This window comes from Octodon degus, unplaced genomic scaffold, assembly GCF_000260255.1.
Source record: "Octodon degus isolate 3935 unplaced genomic scaffold, OctDeg1.0 scaffold00072, whole genome shotgun sequence".
NCBI lineage: Eukaryota > Metazoa > Chordata > Mammalia > Rodentia > Octodontidae > Octodon > Octodon degus.
Window position 1 is genome coordinate 1,839,514 of NW_004524648.1, and position 19,871 is coordinate 1,859,384.

General features: G+C 46.0%; 1 protein-coding gene across 2 annotated transcripts in view; it reads left to right on the plus strand.

Annotated features, from left to right (window-relative positions):
• The first annotated feature begins 1,977 nt into the window (after nucleotides 1–1,977).
• The window catches only part of Pitpna (phosphatidylinositol transfer protein alpha), a 48,558-nt gene continuing 30,664 nt past the window's right edge, over nucleotides 1,978–19,871 (plus strand). Inside the window, exons 1-4 of one of the 2 annotated variants that reach the window (XM_023719864.1) lie at nucleotides 1,978–2,231; nucleotides 6,997–7,027; nucleotides 14,049–14,194; nucleotides 18,314–18,405. In XM_023719864.1, the coding sequence (XP_023575632.1) occupies nucleotides 2,212–2,231; nucleotides 6,997–7,027; nucleotides 14,049–14,194; nucleotides 18,314–18,405 (289 nt within the window). In that variant the 5' untranslated portion in view covers nucleotides 1,978–2,211. The remainder of the gene's footprint in view (nucleotides 2,232–6,996; nucleotides 7,028–14,048; nucleotides 14,195–18,313; nucleotides 18,406–19,871) is intronic. The other variant, XM_004635349.2, reaches the window with a different exon arrangement.

The following is a 19,871-nucleotide window of genomic DNA, read 5'->3' on the forward strand; positions in this document are numbered from 1 at the left end:
TTTATGGTGCACTTACTTCTCTCAGTCTCACTTGTACTCTTTTTTTTTTAATGGTAGAAGGATTTTTTTTTGCTCCGAATGCCTTCAGGGCAGGTTTGGCTGGCTTGAGTTGTGGGGATCGAACCACAGCAACCTGAGCCTGACTGCTTTGTTGAAGCAGCCACTTAAAGAACTGAGCTAAGGAGCAGGCCCCCAACTCTTTCTTTTTTTAAAGCTAGTCTCCCTAACTAGGTCTCCCTAGTCCAGGCTGTCCTTGAATTTGCAGCAATCATGTCTCAAGTCTCTCTAATGCTCGGATTACAGGTGTGTGCACCACCGCGCTCGGCCGCCATGCTCTTCTTGCGTACAGCCCCTGCACTGTCTGCCTGTTACACTCTTTTTCTCCCCTAGCCTCTTGCAACTCTCAGCCTAGTCTTCCTTCAGGAAGCCATTCCTGCTATACCTCTCACACTTAGTCGGGTTCACTTCCCTCCTGGTGTAATCCCACACCTGTGTTTCACCTCTCACAACCCTTCCTGTTGTAATTGTCTGACTCTATCACCTCCAGCCACCAATTACTCCTCCACTTGATCTACAGTTCCCCAAAGGCACCAAGGTATCTGCTCTGTTCAGCTTCTCAGCAGGCTCTACTTCACAGCAGGAACTCAGCAAATGTTTATTGGATGACACTAAGACTGCTTGGTTAAAAGCTCAGCTCTATCACATTCTAGCTGTGGACATGGACAAATCTCTTTGATATAAGGGAATGAAACCTCCAAAGTGAAAGTTACCTGGGACAAATGTGTGCTTTCTAAAACTGAAGAATGAATTTTAGGAACAAACGGAGGTTAAGAGCAGAATATTGAGGACACCCAGATGGCTCAGCAGATTAAAATGCCTGCTTAGGCAGAGCCCAGGGGCCTGGGTTCCATCCCTGGCATGCTGTGCTGGGCCCCGCCCCTGGGGCACACTGAGACGGTGACTGAGTCTGGGTGTGTTGGCCCATGCCTGCAATCCCAGCGTTTGGGAAGCTGAAAACAGGAGAATCACCACGAGTCCGATCTATGTAATGAGACCCTGTAGACCCTGTACTAAATACATTTAAAAAAAAAAAAAAAAAGAAAAAAAGAGTATTTACTGGGAGAAAGAAAGCTTCCGTGAGAGACAGTAACAGAAGTGGGACCCTAGTGAGTTGCCCCCAGAAGCTGTCCCTTCCAGGGATTTTTATGGAGCAAAATCACGTGGTGAGGCAGTTCTAAGATGGAGAACATGGGAACTCGCTTAGGTGGGCATTAGGTGGGACAAACCTACGGTCAGTCAATGAGATCACAAGCACCGTGCTCAGGCCAGAAAACGGGACAGGGTCTCTTCCTGTTGGGAATTGGGTTAGTGACTCTTTCTAACTGATTGATACCTATTTAGAATATCAATCCCTGATGCCCATCCCTAGGGAAGTATGTGGCTGCGTTTGTTGACTCTTTCATCTTGAGATCTGGCCCATAGTGGGAGTGTCCGTATCTTCTAGAGTTGCAAAGTCACCTTGTCTTCCATATTGTCTCCTTGACGGCCTCGCCCTGTCTACCTATAATATTTCTGATTTAGTTGCCTACAACATCTTAACGTCTGCTTCCTGCTCTCCTGTAAACCGGAACAGTAACAATACCTTTGGAGTAAAGTTGTTGTGAAGAGCCAAGTACTTAAGAACATGCACACAGTTGATTATTAATTTTTTTTAACATTATCTTTTCCTAGCACTCAACCCACGCACCCGGGAGGCCAAGGCATAAGAGCACAGCTCTTCCTCCTGCACAAGAGGACTCCACTAACACCCCTCTGGACACACCGGTGCCGGCTTCGCCTCGTCTGGGCTTTGACGCATGCCAGAGGTCCATCGAGGAAGCCGAGGCCGTGAGGCCGGGAGGGGGCGGGCCCGGGAAGGCCCCGCCTCCACGTGAGGTCAGCGCGCTCCGTGGCGTGTGACGCTCCTGTTGCCGCAGAGACGCCCCGCCTCCGCGCGGCGCTGCGGAACCAGAGCTCCGGGCGGCGTCGGAAGCTGCACGGGAGGCGGAGAGGCCGGGACGGCAGTAGCTGGCGCGGCAACCACAGCGAGAGCAGCGGGGACTGAGCAGACCACGACGAAGGCGCACAAGCAGCAGGGCCGGGCCGGGCCACGGGCAGAGCGGCCGCCGGGAAGCGGTCAGGCAGCGGGCAGCCGCCGAACCGCGAGGCGACATGGTGCTGCTCAAGGAGTAGTGAGTGTCCGGGCGACCGTGCGGAAGCGGGGAGGGAGGAAGGGTCGGGATGACGACCAGGAAGGCTGACGGCCCCGCGTAGGGAAGGACAGCGCGGATGTTGCTCCGGGGAGGCTCGGCAAGGGCGGACGGGATGTCGGGGGCCAGGCAGGGCCTGAGGGGCTGGAGAGACCCGGACGGCACGTGAGGTGGGGCTCCGGGGGCCGCGAGGGCCGAATAGGCCTAATGAGAGGTCAAGGGGACGGTGAGTGCTGGACAGGGCCAGAGTTTGGGTTAGCGGGACAGTGAGAGCCGGACAAGGCGTGAGGAGGTGCTGAGGGAATCGAGAGGATTGGATGAGAGAGACGTGGGGTGGTCGTTCAGTGGAGGCTGAGGGATGACGAGGCCAGCTGAAATTACAGGAGGGGCTGAGAGGGTTGGCGGGAGACCAGGGAGTTATCCCAAGGCCGAGGAACAGTGGGACAAGGGCAGTAGGGCCAGTGAGCAGGCTTGCGGTCGGGAGGGCTTTGAGGGCTGATCAGTCGGTGGGGAAGATCAGATAAGAGGTCATTGATGGAGCAGAGATAATGGGAGGAGTGCTCAGGTGGAGCCTGGAGTGTGGATAAGTGACTGCCTTAGACAGCAGTGGGGGGAGGAGTGTAATAAGTGGTGGTAAGACAAGGACTAGTCAGGGCCGGGCTTGGATGACCGAAGGTGCTGAAATAGGGGGACCCAAAATGGCATGATGCCCAAATTGTAGGTTGAGAAAAGGAGGGATTTGGATGACTGTTTTGGACTTGAGGCCACTTGTGTCAAGAGCTTAGAATGTATTTGTGAATATATCTATTAGTGAAGGTGGCTGAGACCAGGACAGGACCAGCCAGTCTCTGGATTCTCTGGCCAGTGCAGAGAGATGGAGAAATTGCTTTGAGGAGTCGAGATTTCCATAGAGCCATTAATTGAGGAGAGATGGTGAAGGAATTTTTAAGTACTGTCTTGAGGATGAGAAACTGGTGATTTTACAAAGAAATCAGGGAGATGGGTTTACTCCTGAAATCCAGGGGACTGAATGCCAGGTGAGAATGTTTGGATTGTTAAATCCTTCAAATGTGAAGTGAGGGGGACAACTTGCTCAGCACCCCTCTTTTGTCTGTCTCTTGGACAGAATCTTTCTTTCTCAAAATATATTCTGCTCATTAAAAAAAAAGACAAATGTAAAATGATCCACCTTTAAAGTTCATGGTTCCAAGAACACAGTATTTTTTTTCTTCCCTTCAAAATAGGCGAGATTGAATGTTTTGTGTCAGGAATTTACAGTGAAACTGTCTCTGGAAGGAGGGCAAGTGGGCAGTATTGGGGTAGAAGCCTTGGAAATCAGATCCACTTGGCCAATGTCCAAGCAGAGAGAAACTTAAGGAATTCTTTAGGTAGCCAGGCAGTGTGCAAAGGGTTCATTCTTTTTTTTTTTTTTTTTTTTTTTTTGTGGAACCAGGGATTGAACTCAGGCCCTAGTGTTTGCCCAGGGAAGTGCTTTTTCTACTGAGCCAATCTCCCCAGCCCCGGGTTCTTTCCATTTTGTTGGTGAAGTCACTTTGTCCAGACCTGTCTGGAGTGCTGCTTAGGTGTTCAGGACATTTAGGAGTGTTCACTTGAATAATAGAAGCAAAAACTTAGGTACCAGGGCTGGGGAGATGGCTCAGTAGGATAAGCACTTGACTGGCAAATGCAAGGATCTGAGTTCAATCCCTGGTTCCGCAAAAAAAAAAAAAAAAAAAAAAACTTAGGTACCTCATGTGAAGAATGTGACTTGAAGGCCGTATCACCTCTTTCTTGACATCCAGTTTGATATTTATTTATTTTTATGTATTTAGTACAGGGTCTCACTACACAGATGGGACTCATAGTAATCCTCTTTTCAGTCTCCCAAGCACTGAGATTACAGGTGAGCACCACCATGCCCATTCTCAGTCACAAGAGGGGGCAGGGTCAGGGCCAGCAGGGCATGCTGGGGATCCAGCTACTGAGCTCTGCCTAAGCAGGTACTTTAGATCACTGAGCTATCTGGCTGACCCTTACATCTAATCTGATATTTTTTTTTAATTTTTTTTATTTTTTATTTATGCGTGTGTGTGTGTGTGTGTGTGTGTGTGTGTGTGTGTGTGTATGTGGCCAGCTCAGCTCAGCCCACCAGGGGGTGGGGGCTGGCTGGCATGTGGTGCTGGGGGATTGAACCGCGGTCCCTGTGCTTTGCTAAGCTTGTTTTAAATAGGTGCTTTAGACCACTGAGCCATCCATCTCACCAGCCCTCTAATCTGATATTGATGTAGCTCAGAGTTATTGTAATGAGGAGGAAAAACCTAGGATGCCAAGACTCCAAGGAGAAGAACATGGTACACTTTGCTTTTTTTTTTTTGTATTTTTAGGGAAGGGTCTACAGGGTGTTCAGGGTCTCACTACTAGATCAGACTCATAGTGATCTGCCTGTTTACAGCCTCCTAAGAGCTGGGATTACAGGTGCTACCACGCCCAGTATCAATTGCTGTCACAGTGCGCCCCAGGGGTGAGGCTGGCCCAGCAGGCCCGCAGGAATGAACCCCCCTGGCCCCTGCTTGCAGGTGCTTTAATCTGCTGAGCTATTTGGCTGGCCCTCACTTGGCATTTTAATTTTTACTGTCCAAACAGTCTTCTCTAGTCTTCTGATCTTTTTTTCCTATTCTCAGATGGAATCTAGAATCTGTAGAAATATGCAGTTTTGAAAAAAAGGGAGGGGAAAGGAAAAGTCCTCAGAAGAGAAGTGAGTTTTGAAGGGAGGAGATACTCTCTTCCCATTCTTTGTTCTTCCTTTGAAGCCCACCAGAGAAGCTCAAAGTATAGGGATGCAGAGCAGACCTAACATCTGTGTTTCCTTCCTGCCTGCATTGTGCCCTGTGCGTAATCCTGGGCTAGAGACGGTGGGAGGACAGAGCTGAGATATTTGGCTATGGCTGCAGAGCTGCAGCTCCAGGAAGGATATGAGTGAAGGTCAAACTAGTGAGCACAGCTCTAAACCCAGCTGTGCGCCTGAGTCTCTATGATTTGGAGTTGTACCCTATTGCTCATGAAGTGGCTTTGTTCCCAAGGAGCATGGGAGAATTTTGGGGGAGTGGTACAGTAGTGATGCAGCCCCCCGAGCATCCTGTGAAGAATGAACTGGTTGATGCCAGTTTTGGGGGAGCAGGGTGGGTCTAAGGGTTGTCCCTACTGATATTTTTTACACTTCCGGCAACAGGATTCTGCCTGATTTGATTTCTGCAAATTCTTAGATGTGATTTCTACTGTGTACTTGAAGATAAAAGGCATATTGTTTTCTAGGAAGTTTCTTTTGAGGGTACAAAAATTCAGGCCTCTGGGTTGGGAGTATTTTTCTGCACCATTGGCTTTCTCTAATGGGAGGAGAGTGTTAGTGGCAGCATCCAATGAACTAGAGGATTTACATTATTTGAGTCCTTCTGAGAAGGGGTTGTTAGCAGGCAGTGATGACTTGGAGCCCATTTTGTTTTTCCTGCTGCTTTTCTTCTTGGTACCTGGCCTTTACTGTGATGTTTTCCTCAGATCCCTCTATGTGCTTCTTGCTTCCTGGGGAACCTTTGTGGAACTAAAAAATAGCAAGCTGTTTAGCAGCCTGGAGAAGGAGACATGCTTGAACCTACTGCACTGCATAGGAAAGAACACATAGCAACTCATGCTTCACCAAGCAGGCACACAAGATGCAGAAGGGCTCAGAGGGTTCCAGCAAGGCTCTGAAGACTGCAAATCTCAGCGTGGGAACTGGCTTAACTTGATTGTAGGAATACATCCAAGCCTTTTTCTCTCGGCTCTCTCCTCTCACAGCATCAAACTGGGGGGGTGGCCATTAGTCTGTGTTAGAAAAGCAAGCCACCCACAGAAGTGCCCATAGCCCACACCTGATTAGAATTCAACCCCCTCATGGGGCTTTTGCTGACCATGGCTTCTCCACTAGGTTATTGGTGGTCCCTCCAACAACTGATGGTGGTCATTGAAATGTAGAAGAGGGGGCCTGCCCCTTAGCTCAGTTAAGCGGCTGCTTCAACAAAGCAGTCAGGCTCAGGTTGCTGTGGTTCGATCCCCACAACTCAAGCCAGCCAAACCTGCCCTGAAGGCATTCGGAGCAAAAAAAAAAAAAAGAAAGAAAGAAAGAAAAAAAGAAATGTAGAAGAAAAGAAAGCAGTCAGAGTGTCTTTGGGCAGCTTTCAGAGGTCATAGACAGTTGGGTGCCCTTTTTTGGAAGCTGTATAGTTTTAGTTTACATTGAAATATCCTACTCCAGAGCAGAGTTGGTTGGCCTGTACTCTTAAGGTGATTAAGTAAGTCCCCAGGGAATTTAGCCCCTTCCTAGCCTTTTACCATAAGGGCTTTTACTGGGGAGTTGGTTCTTCAGAGATGCAGATCCCTAAGGCATGGCTTTTGGGGTCAGAAAACTAATTGTGGGTCACTTTTTTGTTAACGTCTCTGTTTTACTAGACTTATTAGCAAGTCTTATTGGAGCAGAGATGGGTGATGGAATGGGAGAAGAGGACAGCTTCACTTGTGAGTCAGAGGCCTGGGAAGTAGCTAGTTGGGCACTGAGGTTTACAGTGAATCACAGGATTCTAAATGGGATGCTAGAAGGACACCCAGGACAGCCTGGTGGGCCTTTGTTAGTGAGTATATAGTCATATGCAGCAAAATACTGAATATTGTTCTGACCTGATGCTTTGAGGTTGACGCTTTTTTCCCTCTCTTGTAGTCGAGTCATCCTGCCTGTGTCTGTAGATGAGGTAAGTTCCTTTTCTTTTTTTATCTTTTGGAGACAGAGTCACCCTATGTAGTTCAGGCCGGCCTTGAGCTCACTTTTTGTTGTTGCCAAGGCTGGTCTTAAAACTCTCAACAGTCTTTCTGCCTCAGCCTCCTGAGTGCTGGGATTATAGGTGTGTGCCACCTGCTCTTTTTCTTTTCTTTTTTTTTTTTTTTTGCCGAACCGGGGATTGAACTCAGGCCCTTGCGCTTGCCAGGGAAGTACTTATTCCACTGAGCCATCTCCCCAGCCCTATCTTTTCTTATCCATACTTGCACGAAAGTGTTTGTGAGCATTGGCTCAGTTGGGCTGGGTTGCCTTACTATTTGTAAAGTTCTTATATTTGTTCTAGTGTGGTGATAACCAGTGCGACTTTTAGTTGCAGGAAGACATTGGTATATCTGGCAAGGTTAGCATTCTTTTTTTTTTTTTTTAATTTTATTTATTTATTTATTTATTTGTGTGTGGCCAGCTCAGCCCACCAGGGGGCGGGGCTGGCTGGCATGTGGTGCTGGGGGATTGAACAGCGGTCCCTGTGCTTTGCTAAGCTTATTCTGAGTAGGTGCTTTAGACCACTGAGCCATCCATCTCACCAGCCCAAGGTTAGCATTCTTGATGACTCTGAAAGACTAGCCTAGCTCCTTTCAACTGCTGGGACTATGCTCTTTGGGAATATGTTACTGATGGCATCATATATATATATAATATACATATATCATATACATATATATATATATATATGTATATGATATATATATATCCCCGCAGAACCGAGGATTGAATTCAGGCCCTTGTACTTGCCAGGGAAGCGCTTATTCCACTGAGCCATCTCCCCGGCCCTGGCATTAGGTGTATTTTGAACTCCAGCAACCCGAGGCTGACAGCTTTGTGGAAGCAGCCACTTAAAGGACTGAGCTAGGCCCAGGCCCCCATAGGTGTATTTTGAGGGACCTCTGTAAATTGCCTGGAAAGTGGGCATGGCTCTTCCTGGTTTTGTGACAAACTGGTAGGGCCAGAAATCTGAGGCCCTCTCTAGCCATGATAGGTGACTGGCAGGGCCAAAGCACAGAACCCTCCTTTTACGGAGGATAGGGAATGACAAATGGGCTTGGCTTGTTCTCCGGCCTTTTTTGGCAACTGGGTCTGGCATCCCAGTTTGTGGAGATCTGGCTGGCATCAGCATTTGTTATAGACGGTTCATAGGTCATGCTGATTAAGAGCTGGTATCATAGGCAGCAGAAAGCTGTCATGGAGACTTCCTGGTTTCACCCTTTCTTCGAGCTTCCTCCACTTTCCTCCCCTGGCATAGCCTTATTCTGTTGCCTTCAAAATCCACAGGCCCCACCCCAACTTCCCATGAAACTCTTTGGAAGCAGTTTGTCAGCCCACATGGTGCCCTCTATCATTGGGTTCTGTCTCTCTTGGGGCCAGCATGAAGTTTGTGTGATAACTTCCATTCTGTTCCAAACAGAAACTGGACCTTTGAAAAATCAAATCAGACCAACAGAGCACATAGCCCTTTTTAGATGTGAGAAATATGCAAGAAGGCTGGGCAGACTTAAGCCTAGACAGTCATCTCCAACAGCCAATTGGGCCATTAGGTTAAGAGTTGTGGAGACCTGAGAGAAGAGAAATGAGTTGAATTTGAACTTGGTCTGGAGGATCTTGCAGTATAGATAAGAGAGATAGGACTAGGGCTGGGGTGATAACTCAGCAGCATAAGCTTCTGCCTGGCAAGCACAAGGTCCTGAGTTCAATTCCCAGTACCAAAAAAAAAAAAAAAAAAAAAAAAAAAAGAAAAGAAAAGAAAAAAGAAAGAAAGAAAGAAAGAAAGAAAAAGATAGGACTACAGTAGTTGTGATGGTAAATGCCTGTGATCCCAGCTACTTGGGAGGCTGAAACAGGAGATTCACTTGATTCTAGGCTGGGCAATTTAGTGATTTGTAAGATCTTGTTTCAAAGTAAAACATAAGGGAATGTAGTGTTAAGGCTCTGTGTTTAGTTCTCAGTAACACAAAAACAAATGAACATGATAACCAAATGATGTTCCAAACTGGAATGCCAAGCCAAAGGGTCTAGTGTGCCTTTGCTCTGAAATGTGATGATAGGTTTTTTTTTGGGGGGGTGGGGAGACAATTTGCTCTCTGCTATATAGGATCACCTCCTCAATTCTATAAGTATTTCCTAGAAATATAGGGTTTCTTCAGTGTGGCATTTTGGGGCAGAATGCATCTTTTTGTAGGGCATTTATTTATTTCTTTAGGCGGAACCGGGAATTGAACTCAGGGCCTTGCACTTGCCACGGAAGTGCTTATTCCACTGAGCCATCTCCCCGGCTTTTTCTTGATAGCATACAGGTTGAGATTGTGTTTGAGAATGCTGCAGACCAAGGAAGGCCAGAATAATCCAGGAATAGATACCTCTCAGCTGCTCTGCCATCATGCAAGAAGGGCCAGAACCCTGATTGTTCATAATAGACCCAAGAAGGAGAGGGAACTTGTACATTGAGAGCGTGTACAACTGGAAGTTTTTAACTGGTGGTAATTTGTTTCCAATGTTGAGGAAGTTACATGCCAGGGCAAACTGAAAGCAAAAAGATTGAAATGCTGGTGCTGGTTAAGATTCATATATCTGTGTTGATATTCAGCTTGGTCTTGGTAAGAAACCATTGACCAAGAACAAGTTGTGGGCCTGGGGAGATAGCTCAGTGGCATAAGCACCTGCCTGGCAAGCCCAAGGTCCTGAGTTTGATACCCAGTAAACCCAGGTATAGTGGTGCACCTCTTGCACTAGAGGCTGAGGCAGGAGGATCACCATGAGCTCAAGGCCAGCCTGAACTACACAGTGAGACCCTGTCTCAAAAAAAACAAGAGGAGTCAGGGAGAAGGGGGGCCAGGGAGATGGCTCAGTAGAATAAGCACATGCCTGGCAAGCACGAGGGCCTGAGTTCAAAAAAACAAGATGGGTAATGTGGTGCAGGCCTGTATTCCCAGCACTGGGAAGCTGAGGCAGGAAAATTGGATTGTGTGACTTCAGGCTAGCCTGGCCTACATAGTGAGTGTTTTGTTTTTCTGTATTTTAGGGAAGGGTCTACAGGTTGTTCAGGGTCTCACTACTAGGTGGACTAGTGGTGATCAGACTGTTTACAGCTCCCAAGAGCTGAGATTACAGGTGTGCGCCACCATACCCAGTGTCAATTGCCAATGCAGTGATCTGGGGGAGCTGCAGGGCCAGGGCGGGCACTTGTACAGCAGGACAGGGGATTGAACCCCTGAACCCTGCACCTGCTTGCAGGTGCCTTAATCCACTGAGTTATTTGGCCAGCCCTTACATAGTTTAAGAATAGTCTAAATTATGGAGTAAGAGCCTGTCTAAAAAACAAAAGGGGAAAAATGAAAGGACCAGTCCCTGTCTCAAAAAAGGTTTAATCCCTGTCTCAAAAAAAAAAAAAAAAAAAAAAAAAGCCTCCAAGAAACAAAAACTATTGACAACGCAGTGCATGACCTGGTAGGTTAAAGCTGCTCTTTTAATGGCTTGAACCTTAGTTCCAGGAGATAAGAAAGTTCTTGAATGGGGAAGCCAAAGAAGAAATAAGTAATGATTGACCTTCTCAAGAATCTTTGTCAATAACCCCATCCTGACTCACCGTTCCCATGGGAACAGCCCAGAATCATGTAATTGGTAGATTCACTTCATAAATTGGAGGCCATGACTTAAGGACTTTGGAGTTTCTGATTTGTGGGAGAATAAGAAAAAAGAGAAGAGAAGGTCATGTCTTTATAATTGTTCTGGTGGCCTGAATCAATATTTGGGGGAAATATTAGCTTCTGTCTAGCCAGAGTTTTTGGCCTAACACTGCCAGGGTTTCTGGGCATCTGCAGCACAGCAAAAAAAATGCTCTGGCTGATTGACATGGGTGTGTCCACCTGTGAGTTCTGGCTCAGGCCAGCCCATTGATCACTGTGGGCTGAGCTGTTTTACTTCTTCTTTCCAGAGACTCATGGCACCACCCTTCTGTGGTATCTGACTTGATAGGCCCTTTGACGCAGTTCAGGCTGGCCTTCACTCACTTTGTAGCCCAGGATCCTCTCCTAGGGCTGGTATTACTGATGTGTGCCGCCACACCCAGCCTGTTTTTGTTTTTGTTGTTGTTTTGGTCCCAGGATCTAACTTTTTCAGTAGAGGTTTATTTTTTGTTTTTGGTATTAAGGACTAAAGCTTGCTAGGCAAGTGTTCTACCTCTGAACTAAATCCCTAGCCCCAGAGCAAATAACTCTTACTCAGCCTTCTAAGTAACTGGGACCAGAAGCTCATGCCACTATGCCTGATATGTTTCTGTTTTTCCTAGCTGAATGTTTTAGTTCTTTGAGACAAAGGGACAAATCTCAATGTTAGCGGAGTATTGTCCTATGCCTGTGATGACTGGAATCCTGGCTTCTTTAGGGTTCCTTTTCTGATTTAATGGTTAGATCCCCACCTCTACTGCCACCTACCCTGAGTCTGGTAGCTTTCCAGATACAGAACATCAATGCCAAAGGGAACCCTCTGACATGGAAAGTGTTTTACATGGAAAGTGTTCTGCGTTTGTAACTTGTACAGGTCAGTTTTACCCTTTTGGATTAACAAATCTGCCTTCACTTGTCTCATTGGGATTAAAGGATCAGAATATCAAGAGAGATTAAGGGGTAAATTGCCATCCAACAGACTGATCCTCTTAGAAACCTGCCCTCTGATTCCTGCAGTTGAGGCGAGACTCAGTAAAGACAATTAGTCTCTTCCCAGGGGCATGATCTAGGATGATCTCTACCCTCAAGCATGACCTAACACCATGATCTGGTAACCAGGCTCTGTTCCCTTTCTGCCCTTTAGGATAGCTGAGTCAGTGGCTAGATGCCCTTGTGACTATTCTCTGAAACAGAGTTCCTGCTCTTTCTTAGGAACCCCTGGCTCAGCCAAACCCTGACTCACTTGATAGGGGTTTCACGTGTGCTTTAGCTAGGTGGCAAAACTGGAAAGCACAGGGACAGTTTGGGGTTCTGTGTGGGCATTGAGATAGCACTGATGTTGCTTAAAGAATTAGTAAGGTCAGGGCCAGGGAGATAGCTTAGTAGAATAAGTACTTGTTAGGCAAGCACGGGCTCCTGAGTTCAATCCCCGGTACTGCCAAAAAAAAAAAAAAAAAAAAAGCAAGGTCAGACTGACTCTCACCCAGATGTTCCTTTTTTTTGAGGTGGGGGTAGAACAGGGTTTTGCTGTGCAGTTCAGGCTGGCCTTGAGTTCACTTTGTAGCCCAGGCTGGTCTGAACTCTCAATGATCCTCCTGCCTCAGCCTCCTAAAGTTCTGGCCCACTCCCAGCTTTCCAGATATTTCTCTCTCTCTCTTTCTTTCTTTCTTTCTTTCTTTCTTTCTTTCTTTCTTTTTTTTTTAATTGTATTGAATGTATTGTATGTGGTACTAGGAATTGAACTAAGGGCCTTGTGCATGCTAAGGCAAGTACTCTACCACTGAGCTACATCAGTAGCCCCATTCAGATGTTACTTTATGGGATTGATGGAGCCTTGATCAATTGCCAGGGCCTTTCATTAGCATTTTGTAGTGGGATTGTGCTTTGGAAATTAGGGTTCTTTCAGCTTTGTGGTAAGTTAGTGAATTGTACTGGTCCTATGCTTCCCCTTCCAGACTTTTCTTAGACATTTCTCTGCAATGCTTACCATAGAGGCAACCATAGAACAGGCTTCCCAGAGTGAGAGGAAGTAGACCTGGAAGTTCTGTTGCTTTGCTGGTGCCAACGGTGGTTTAGAGGTAGAAGCCCAGAGGTGCAGCTTCTGTTTCAGTGTCAAAGAGATCCCTGTCTTTCACTTGGAGGAATACCAGGAGTTTGGGAAAGGAGAGTGGAGGGTAAGGGAAACCTGAATCCCCTTTCCCAGCATACTAAATAACGAGCACTGTACTTGTTTTTCTCATGCTACCTGAACCAATGTGCCTGTTTGTTACCTCCTTGCAGCGATGGGGAAGATGCTTCCTTTGGTATATATAGGTGTAACTTTCTCTATTAACAGTAACTGTTCATTCTCTCTTCACCATACTTTTCTCTGCTAGTGGCTTTCCTCAGAGAGAAGGGGGCAGATGGGCAAAGCCTGGGCACTGCCTAAGGGGGTCAGAGGAAGCCAGTGATCTTGACTAGTGACTTGATAGAGTAGCATGTGACCCAAATAAAGAAAAAGCAAGCTTTTGCCATCTAGTAACTGCCAACACAGAAGGGGCACCAAGCCAGGAGACAGCGAAGGAATCTGTACTATCTTATCTATACTATCATATGGGAAACAGTAGCATTTACTTTAGCCCCACCAGGAACCTGGGATGTCTCAGATTTGATTGCCTCAAGAACTTTGAGTTCCTTGAAGGGTGAGGAGAGGCTAACCCTAGAAAAAAATCAAATAGGTGAGCTTGCTGTACATACAATATGGGTAGATTTTACAGAGCACTTGCCCTTGACAGTCATGTCTTTGGATCTGTTGGTTTGTTTTTTGTCTTTTTGGAGCTGGGTTTTACTATGCAGTTCAGGCTGTCAGGCTGGCCTTGAACTCACATCAGTTTTTCTGCCTCAGCCTCCCTGAGTGCTGGAATTACAGGTGTGCACCTAGCAGATTCTGTTTTAAATGAATGGAATAAAGAGATACAGTATCTGGCAACCAACCCAGATCCTGTTTTGTAGGTCTTAAAACAGTGCCAGAGACAAGTCCAGGGCAAAAGCTACTTTGTGAAAATTAGGTATCTTTGTCTGCCTCTTTAAACCTCTATGGATGAGGTAGAAATTAAACACAGTTGATGGCTAAAGCAAGGACATGGAGCAGCATTCTCAGTTTCTTTGGGTAGATTTGGACAGGCCTGTTGTAAAACTCCAGGATGAGCTTCTGAATGAGACCCCAGGGTCTGCTAGGAAGTTACCAGCAGCCCTACTGTGTGACTGTTGAGAATAATATGTGTTGCTCTGTTCCTCTAGTATCAAGTAGGGCAGCTGTATTCTGTGGCTGAGGCCAGTAAAAACGAAACGGGTGGTGGTGAAGGCGTGGAGGTCCTGGTGAACGAACCCTATGAGAAGGATGGAGAGAAGGGCCAGTACACACACAAGATCTACCACTTGCAGAGGTATGTGACTGAGGCTACAGCATGGGATGCTGGCTTGATTTGAAAGTGGGATGGGTGTCACCAGGTTCTTAGCTGGCCACTCAAGTTGCTTCATCTGTGACCATGGGCATAGGAGGTTTCTTTGTTCATTTAAAAAAAGTCCTTGTTATTTGTAAACAAAATAATAATTCTTGCTGCCCTGGGGTCCCAATCTCCAAACATGCCACTTTGTGGTTTTTTGGGGACCTCTCCATAGTCTGTAAGAACAGAAGTAGTTTTTGTGTGTGAAATGGGTATTTGTTTTCTTTATTGTTATTTACATAAATTGAATCCTACTACTATATGTATAGTTTTTTGTTTTTTCTGTTTTTGTATATCAGGTTGTAGCTGCCTCTCACCCCTGGCATATTCTGTCTCATTATTTTTTACTTATTTACTTTTTATGTATTTGATACAGGGTCTCACTATGCAGCTCATACTTGTAGTGATCCTACCGTTTTCAGCCTCCCCAGTGGTGAAGTTACAGGCAAGTGCCAGTTCAGTGCACCCTGGGCCAGCACAGTGCTGGGGATCAAACCCTGGTCTCTGTGCTTGCCTAAGTAGGCTCTTAGCCTGCTGAGCTGCCTTGTCAGCTCCTGTCTCATTCTTTTAAAGCACATACAGTATTCATAGTATCATTAGGCAGATGTGCTGTAAGCTGTTCAACCAGTTCTGTCTTGATGTATATTTGTATTTGTCATTTCCAGATGTCTCTATACTCCATTAAAGTTCTTTTGACATAAATCTTATGGGTTTTTGTTTGTTTGGTGTCAGCAATTGAACCTAGGGATTTCACACTGGACTGTATCCACATCCCTTTAGTTGTTTTTTTTTTTTATTTTTTTATTTTTTTTGGCAGAACCGGGAATTGAACTCAGACCCTTGCTTTTTGCCAGGCAAGTGCTTATTCTGATGAGCCATCTCCCCAGCCCCTCCCTTTGTTTTGTTTTTTTAAAAGATGTTTCCTTTATTTCTTTTTTCTTTTTTTTATGGTCAGCTCAGCCCACCCTGGGGGCGGGGCTGGCATGGCATATGGTGCTGGGAATCGAACCGAGGTGCTGGGAATCGAACCGAGGTCCCTGCATGCTTGCCTCAGCAGACACTTTAGACCACTGAGCTATCTCGCCGGCCCCTCCCTTTGTTTTTGACACAGGATCTCACAGAGTTCTTACATTGCCCAAGATGGGCTTGTACTTGTAATTTCCTACCTTAGTCTCCCAGAGAGTTTAGATTTCATGCCTGTACCACTGTACCCGGCTCCAATTTCTTTCTTTCTTTCTTTCTTTCTTTCTTTCTTTCTTTCTTTCTTTCTTTCTTTCTTTCTTTCTTTCTTTTTTTTTTTTTTTTTCAGAACCAGGGATTGAACTCAGGCCCTGTGCTTGCCAGGGAAACATTTATTCTACTGAGCCAACTCCCTGGCCCCTCCAGTTTCATTTAAATTTGGTAAAAAAAACCCTGACCCGCCATAATCTCACACTCTTATGATGGAACATACTAACCCAGAAGGGTTCAGGATTTTCCAGGGCAGGAGCAGGAGAAAAGCAACTCTGTGAAGTGGGAGAATCTCAGTGATCCTATTCCCTGGTCACAGCTCTCTTTGTTCTTGAAGTTTCTTTTGGCTTCTCCATTCCAACTGACTATTAACTATTAGCAGTAGGTTAAAATGAGCTCTATATAAAGCCTTCCAGATAGATAGATAGATAGATAGATAGATAGATAGATAGATAGATAGATATTACTGGGAATCAAACTCAGAGCCTTGCGCTTGCCAGGCAGGCATTTGTGCTGCTGAGCTATATCCCCTGCTGTATTCCAGTCTCAGATGCCAGTGCAGTGCACCTGAGGGTGACACGTAGGGGCAGGCAGCATGTGGTGCCAGGGATCAAATCTCAGTCCCTGTACTTGCCTAAGCAGAATTTTTTTTAGCACATTACTGTCAACTTGAACCAACATTGGTACATGCATAACTATCATTGGGCACCTTGTAGTACCCATGGTACAAACAGATCTAACCATTTGTATCAATTATTTACTAATTAATAAAAACCTGCCTGGGGCCCAGGAAATAGCTCAGGGGCTTAAGCGCCTGCTTGGTAAGCACAAGGTCCTGAATTCGATCCCCAGTTTGGAAAAAAAAAACGTAAAAAACTGCCTAATGGGATAGTCATGCATATACCGCTGGTGGTTCAAGCCACCCAACAGTGAGACATACAAATTATGGCCCATTGTGATTATGTTAAAAATGACTTTGAAAAGAGATGGGCCAATTAGTAGCAGAGAGGAGGTTCATAAATAAGGTTAAGACCTGTCTTACCTGCTTCCTATCAAGAGCTACTACCACTATTCTTTCCTTAACATAGGAACAGCCTACTACAAAAGAAAGCAAACTGTTCCTATCACTATTCCCTGTCCTCAGGAGGATAAAAGCCTTCCTTGCAAATTAAGTTCTGTTGACACATCCTTATTCTTAAAATGTCCATTTCTTTTTGTCAGTGGCCTGAATTACTGCTAAGCTCTCAGCTAGCCTCCTTGCTTTCCAGCTCTTAACATAGCTTTGAGTGATCTGACTAGAAGATCTGTTCCTGTCCTGCTTGAAAGCTGTAGATGGCTTCCCTTTGCTCCTGGGACAAAGGCTATACTTTTCTGACCTAACTTATAAGATCTTTCATGACCCAGCCCCTGTATGTTCCTCCAGCCTCTTGCGTTCCTCACCTTGTACTTTGCACCAGCTCCTCTGAACTTCTCTCTCCCAGCTTAGCCTGTCCCACTCCCATCCCTCTGTCTAGCTTAGTCCTATATAATCCTTATTTTGTGTCTTTATGTCATCCTGACTTTCCAGAGGATTCTGCCCAGAGCCTGTCCCTCCCCTACATGTTTTTGTAGTGCTCAGACCCGGAGAACCCTGTGCTCACCCACATACCTTTAGTGTTGTCATTTGCTTAGTTATGCTCTCCACTCTTTGGTTTCTCTGTGTCCCAGCAAGTATCACCTGTGTGTGAGTGACTCTCAGGCTTGCTTTGAGGTCACAGAGATAGATATCTGTAGGGTTAGTTTTTTCTTTTAGGCTTGAGGTATTAGTACGATGAAGTTGCTAGAGCTGCTAAAAATTAATAACCAAGAAAGAGCTATGCTTGGTGATACACGTGTAATCCCAGCACTCTGGGAGCCTGAGCAGGAAGAGCCCAAGTTCCAGCCAGCTTGGGTAACAAGAGGCTTAGCAAGAGCCTGTCTCAAAAAAAAAAAAAACTGGGACTATAGCTCAGTGTGAAGATGCTGGGTTCAGGGGCTGCGGAGATGGCTTAGTGGAATAAGCACTTCCCTAACAAGTGCAAGGGCCTGAGTTAAGTCCCTGGTTCCATAAAAAAAAAAGATTCTGGGTTCAATCTCTATTAAATGTGCCCCCTTAAAACATCTGGTTGATACAATATTTGGTTTGTTTGTTTGCTTTTGGTGCTGGGGATTGAACTCACGACCTTGCGCTTGGCAGGCAGACACTTATGCCACTGAGCTAGCTCCCTGGCTACTATTCATATTTTTTCACAACCTGAGATGAATATTGAGTAGAAGAAAATATTTGTCCTGGAAAGCAGATGACCCTAAAGCCCACCTGTTTTCTTAGAACTTAGAAAAATAAACCAGATTCTATGGGAACCCACATTCTGGGCTAGTCAGCTAGTCACTCTGGCTCATAAACCTAGACTGAGGAGCACAGTCCATCTTTGGCAGTGCACTCTTGCAGATGCTGTTTTTGCACGTTATCCTCATTCTGCATAGGATGTGCACTGGGCTCACTGAGTTCTGGAAAGAATGTGTAGTGAGCATATGATGGCCAGTAGGCCACAGTGAGTAGTAGTGTGGGGCCTTCCAGGCTACCCACGTCCTGGCAGGTGGTGGATGGCAGAGCAAATTTTGGGCAATGTTAGTAGCCATTCATGCTGAGGTCTGAGGCTCTGGCGTCTCACAAACCAGTGTAACATGCTTAATTCTTGAAAACTTGTCAACTCCCTTTGGAAGAGGCTGGGTCTGTGGATTGAAGAACATGATGTAAAAGCCTGTTGTCTCTTTCCTCTCCTGCATCTTATCACTCCTTTTTTGATACAGCAAAGTACCCACATTTGTCCGAATGCTGGCCCCAGAGGGAGCGTTGAATATACATGAGAAGGCATGGAACGCCTACCCTTACTGCAGAACCGGTGAGTGCAGACCTGGCTAGAAGCTGAAGTTTGGGCCCCATGGCAGACCTGATGGTGTAGGCAAGTAGGCCCGGGCTTGGGCTTCACATCCTACCTTTCTTTTCAAGACTAGGAAAGTAAAAGGATGAACCTGGGGGCTCCTAGCCTGAGGGACTAGTGTTGTCTTTTCATCTTTTTTTTTTTTTTAATTTCAGGGAAGGGTCTACCGGGTGTTCAGGGTCTCACTGTTAGATCAGACTCATAGTGATTCTCCTGTTTACAGCCTCCCAAGTGCTGGGATTACAGATGCGGGGCCAGCATGGCAGGCCTGGGTATTGAACCTCCAGCTCCTGTGCCTGCTTGCAGGCGCTTTAATCTGCCAAGCTATTTGGCCAGCCCTCTGTTTTTTTTAGTGTGTTTGGTACAGGGTCTCATTACAAAGCTCAGACCTTAGTGATCCTCCTGTTTTCAGCCCCCCTGGTGCTGAAATGACAGGGGTGCACCATCACACCCAGTCTGGGGACAGGGGTGGCCTGCTCAGCTCACACAGGGCCAGGGCTAGCTGGGCATGTGCCAGGGATCTTACCCTAGTACCTGCACTTGCTAGGCAGGTACTTAGTCTGCTGAGCTGTCTCGCCGGCCCTACTAGTGTTGTCTTAATAACTCATTGGTCCATGGAGTAAGAGCCACAGTTTGGTCACAGTTTAAGAGCACACACCTAACCCCTCCTACCTTGGGATAGTGTGATAATTTTGATTTTTTTTTTTTTTTTTTTTTTTTTTTTTTTTTTACTGCTTGCAAAATAATGTTGCCCATATATATTTTGGAAAATACATAAAAGCAGAACACAGTCACCACCAGTGACTTTCAGCTCTAGGTAGTCACTTTTTTTTTTTTTTTTTTTTTTTTTAGTACAGAGTCTGCAGGATCTACGTGTCTCACTATGTAGATCAGACTCGTAGCAATCCTCCTGTTTTCAGCCTCTCAAGCACTGGGATTACAGGGGTGCGCCACTACGCCAGTCTCAATCACAATTTCAGTGAGCTGGAGTTTGAATCCTAGCCACTGTGCTCTGCCTAAGCAGGCGCTTTAGTTCGTTGAGCTAGCTATCTGGCCCTTGGGATTTTTTTGTTTTTTTTGGTGGTACTGGGGATTGAGTGCACAGGCACTGCAGTAATCTACCACTGATCTACACTCCTACCATTTTAAAATTTTGTGACAGGATCTCACTAAGTTGCCCAGCTTGGCTTTGAACTAGAAATCATTCTAATATTTAGCCTCCCAAATGGTTAGCAATACAGTACCATGGTAGGCGGATAGATTTTAGATCATATGATGACTCATTTGTTACATTTGTTTTTCTTCAGTAAAGAGAACATTGACCTGTCACTAGGAAGTCTAGAGCTGAGAGCAGTGGTACATGCCAATTAAGTCCAGTTACTCTTAAGGCTGAAGCAGGGAGGTTTTTTGTTTTTGTTTTTGTTTTT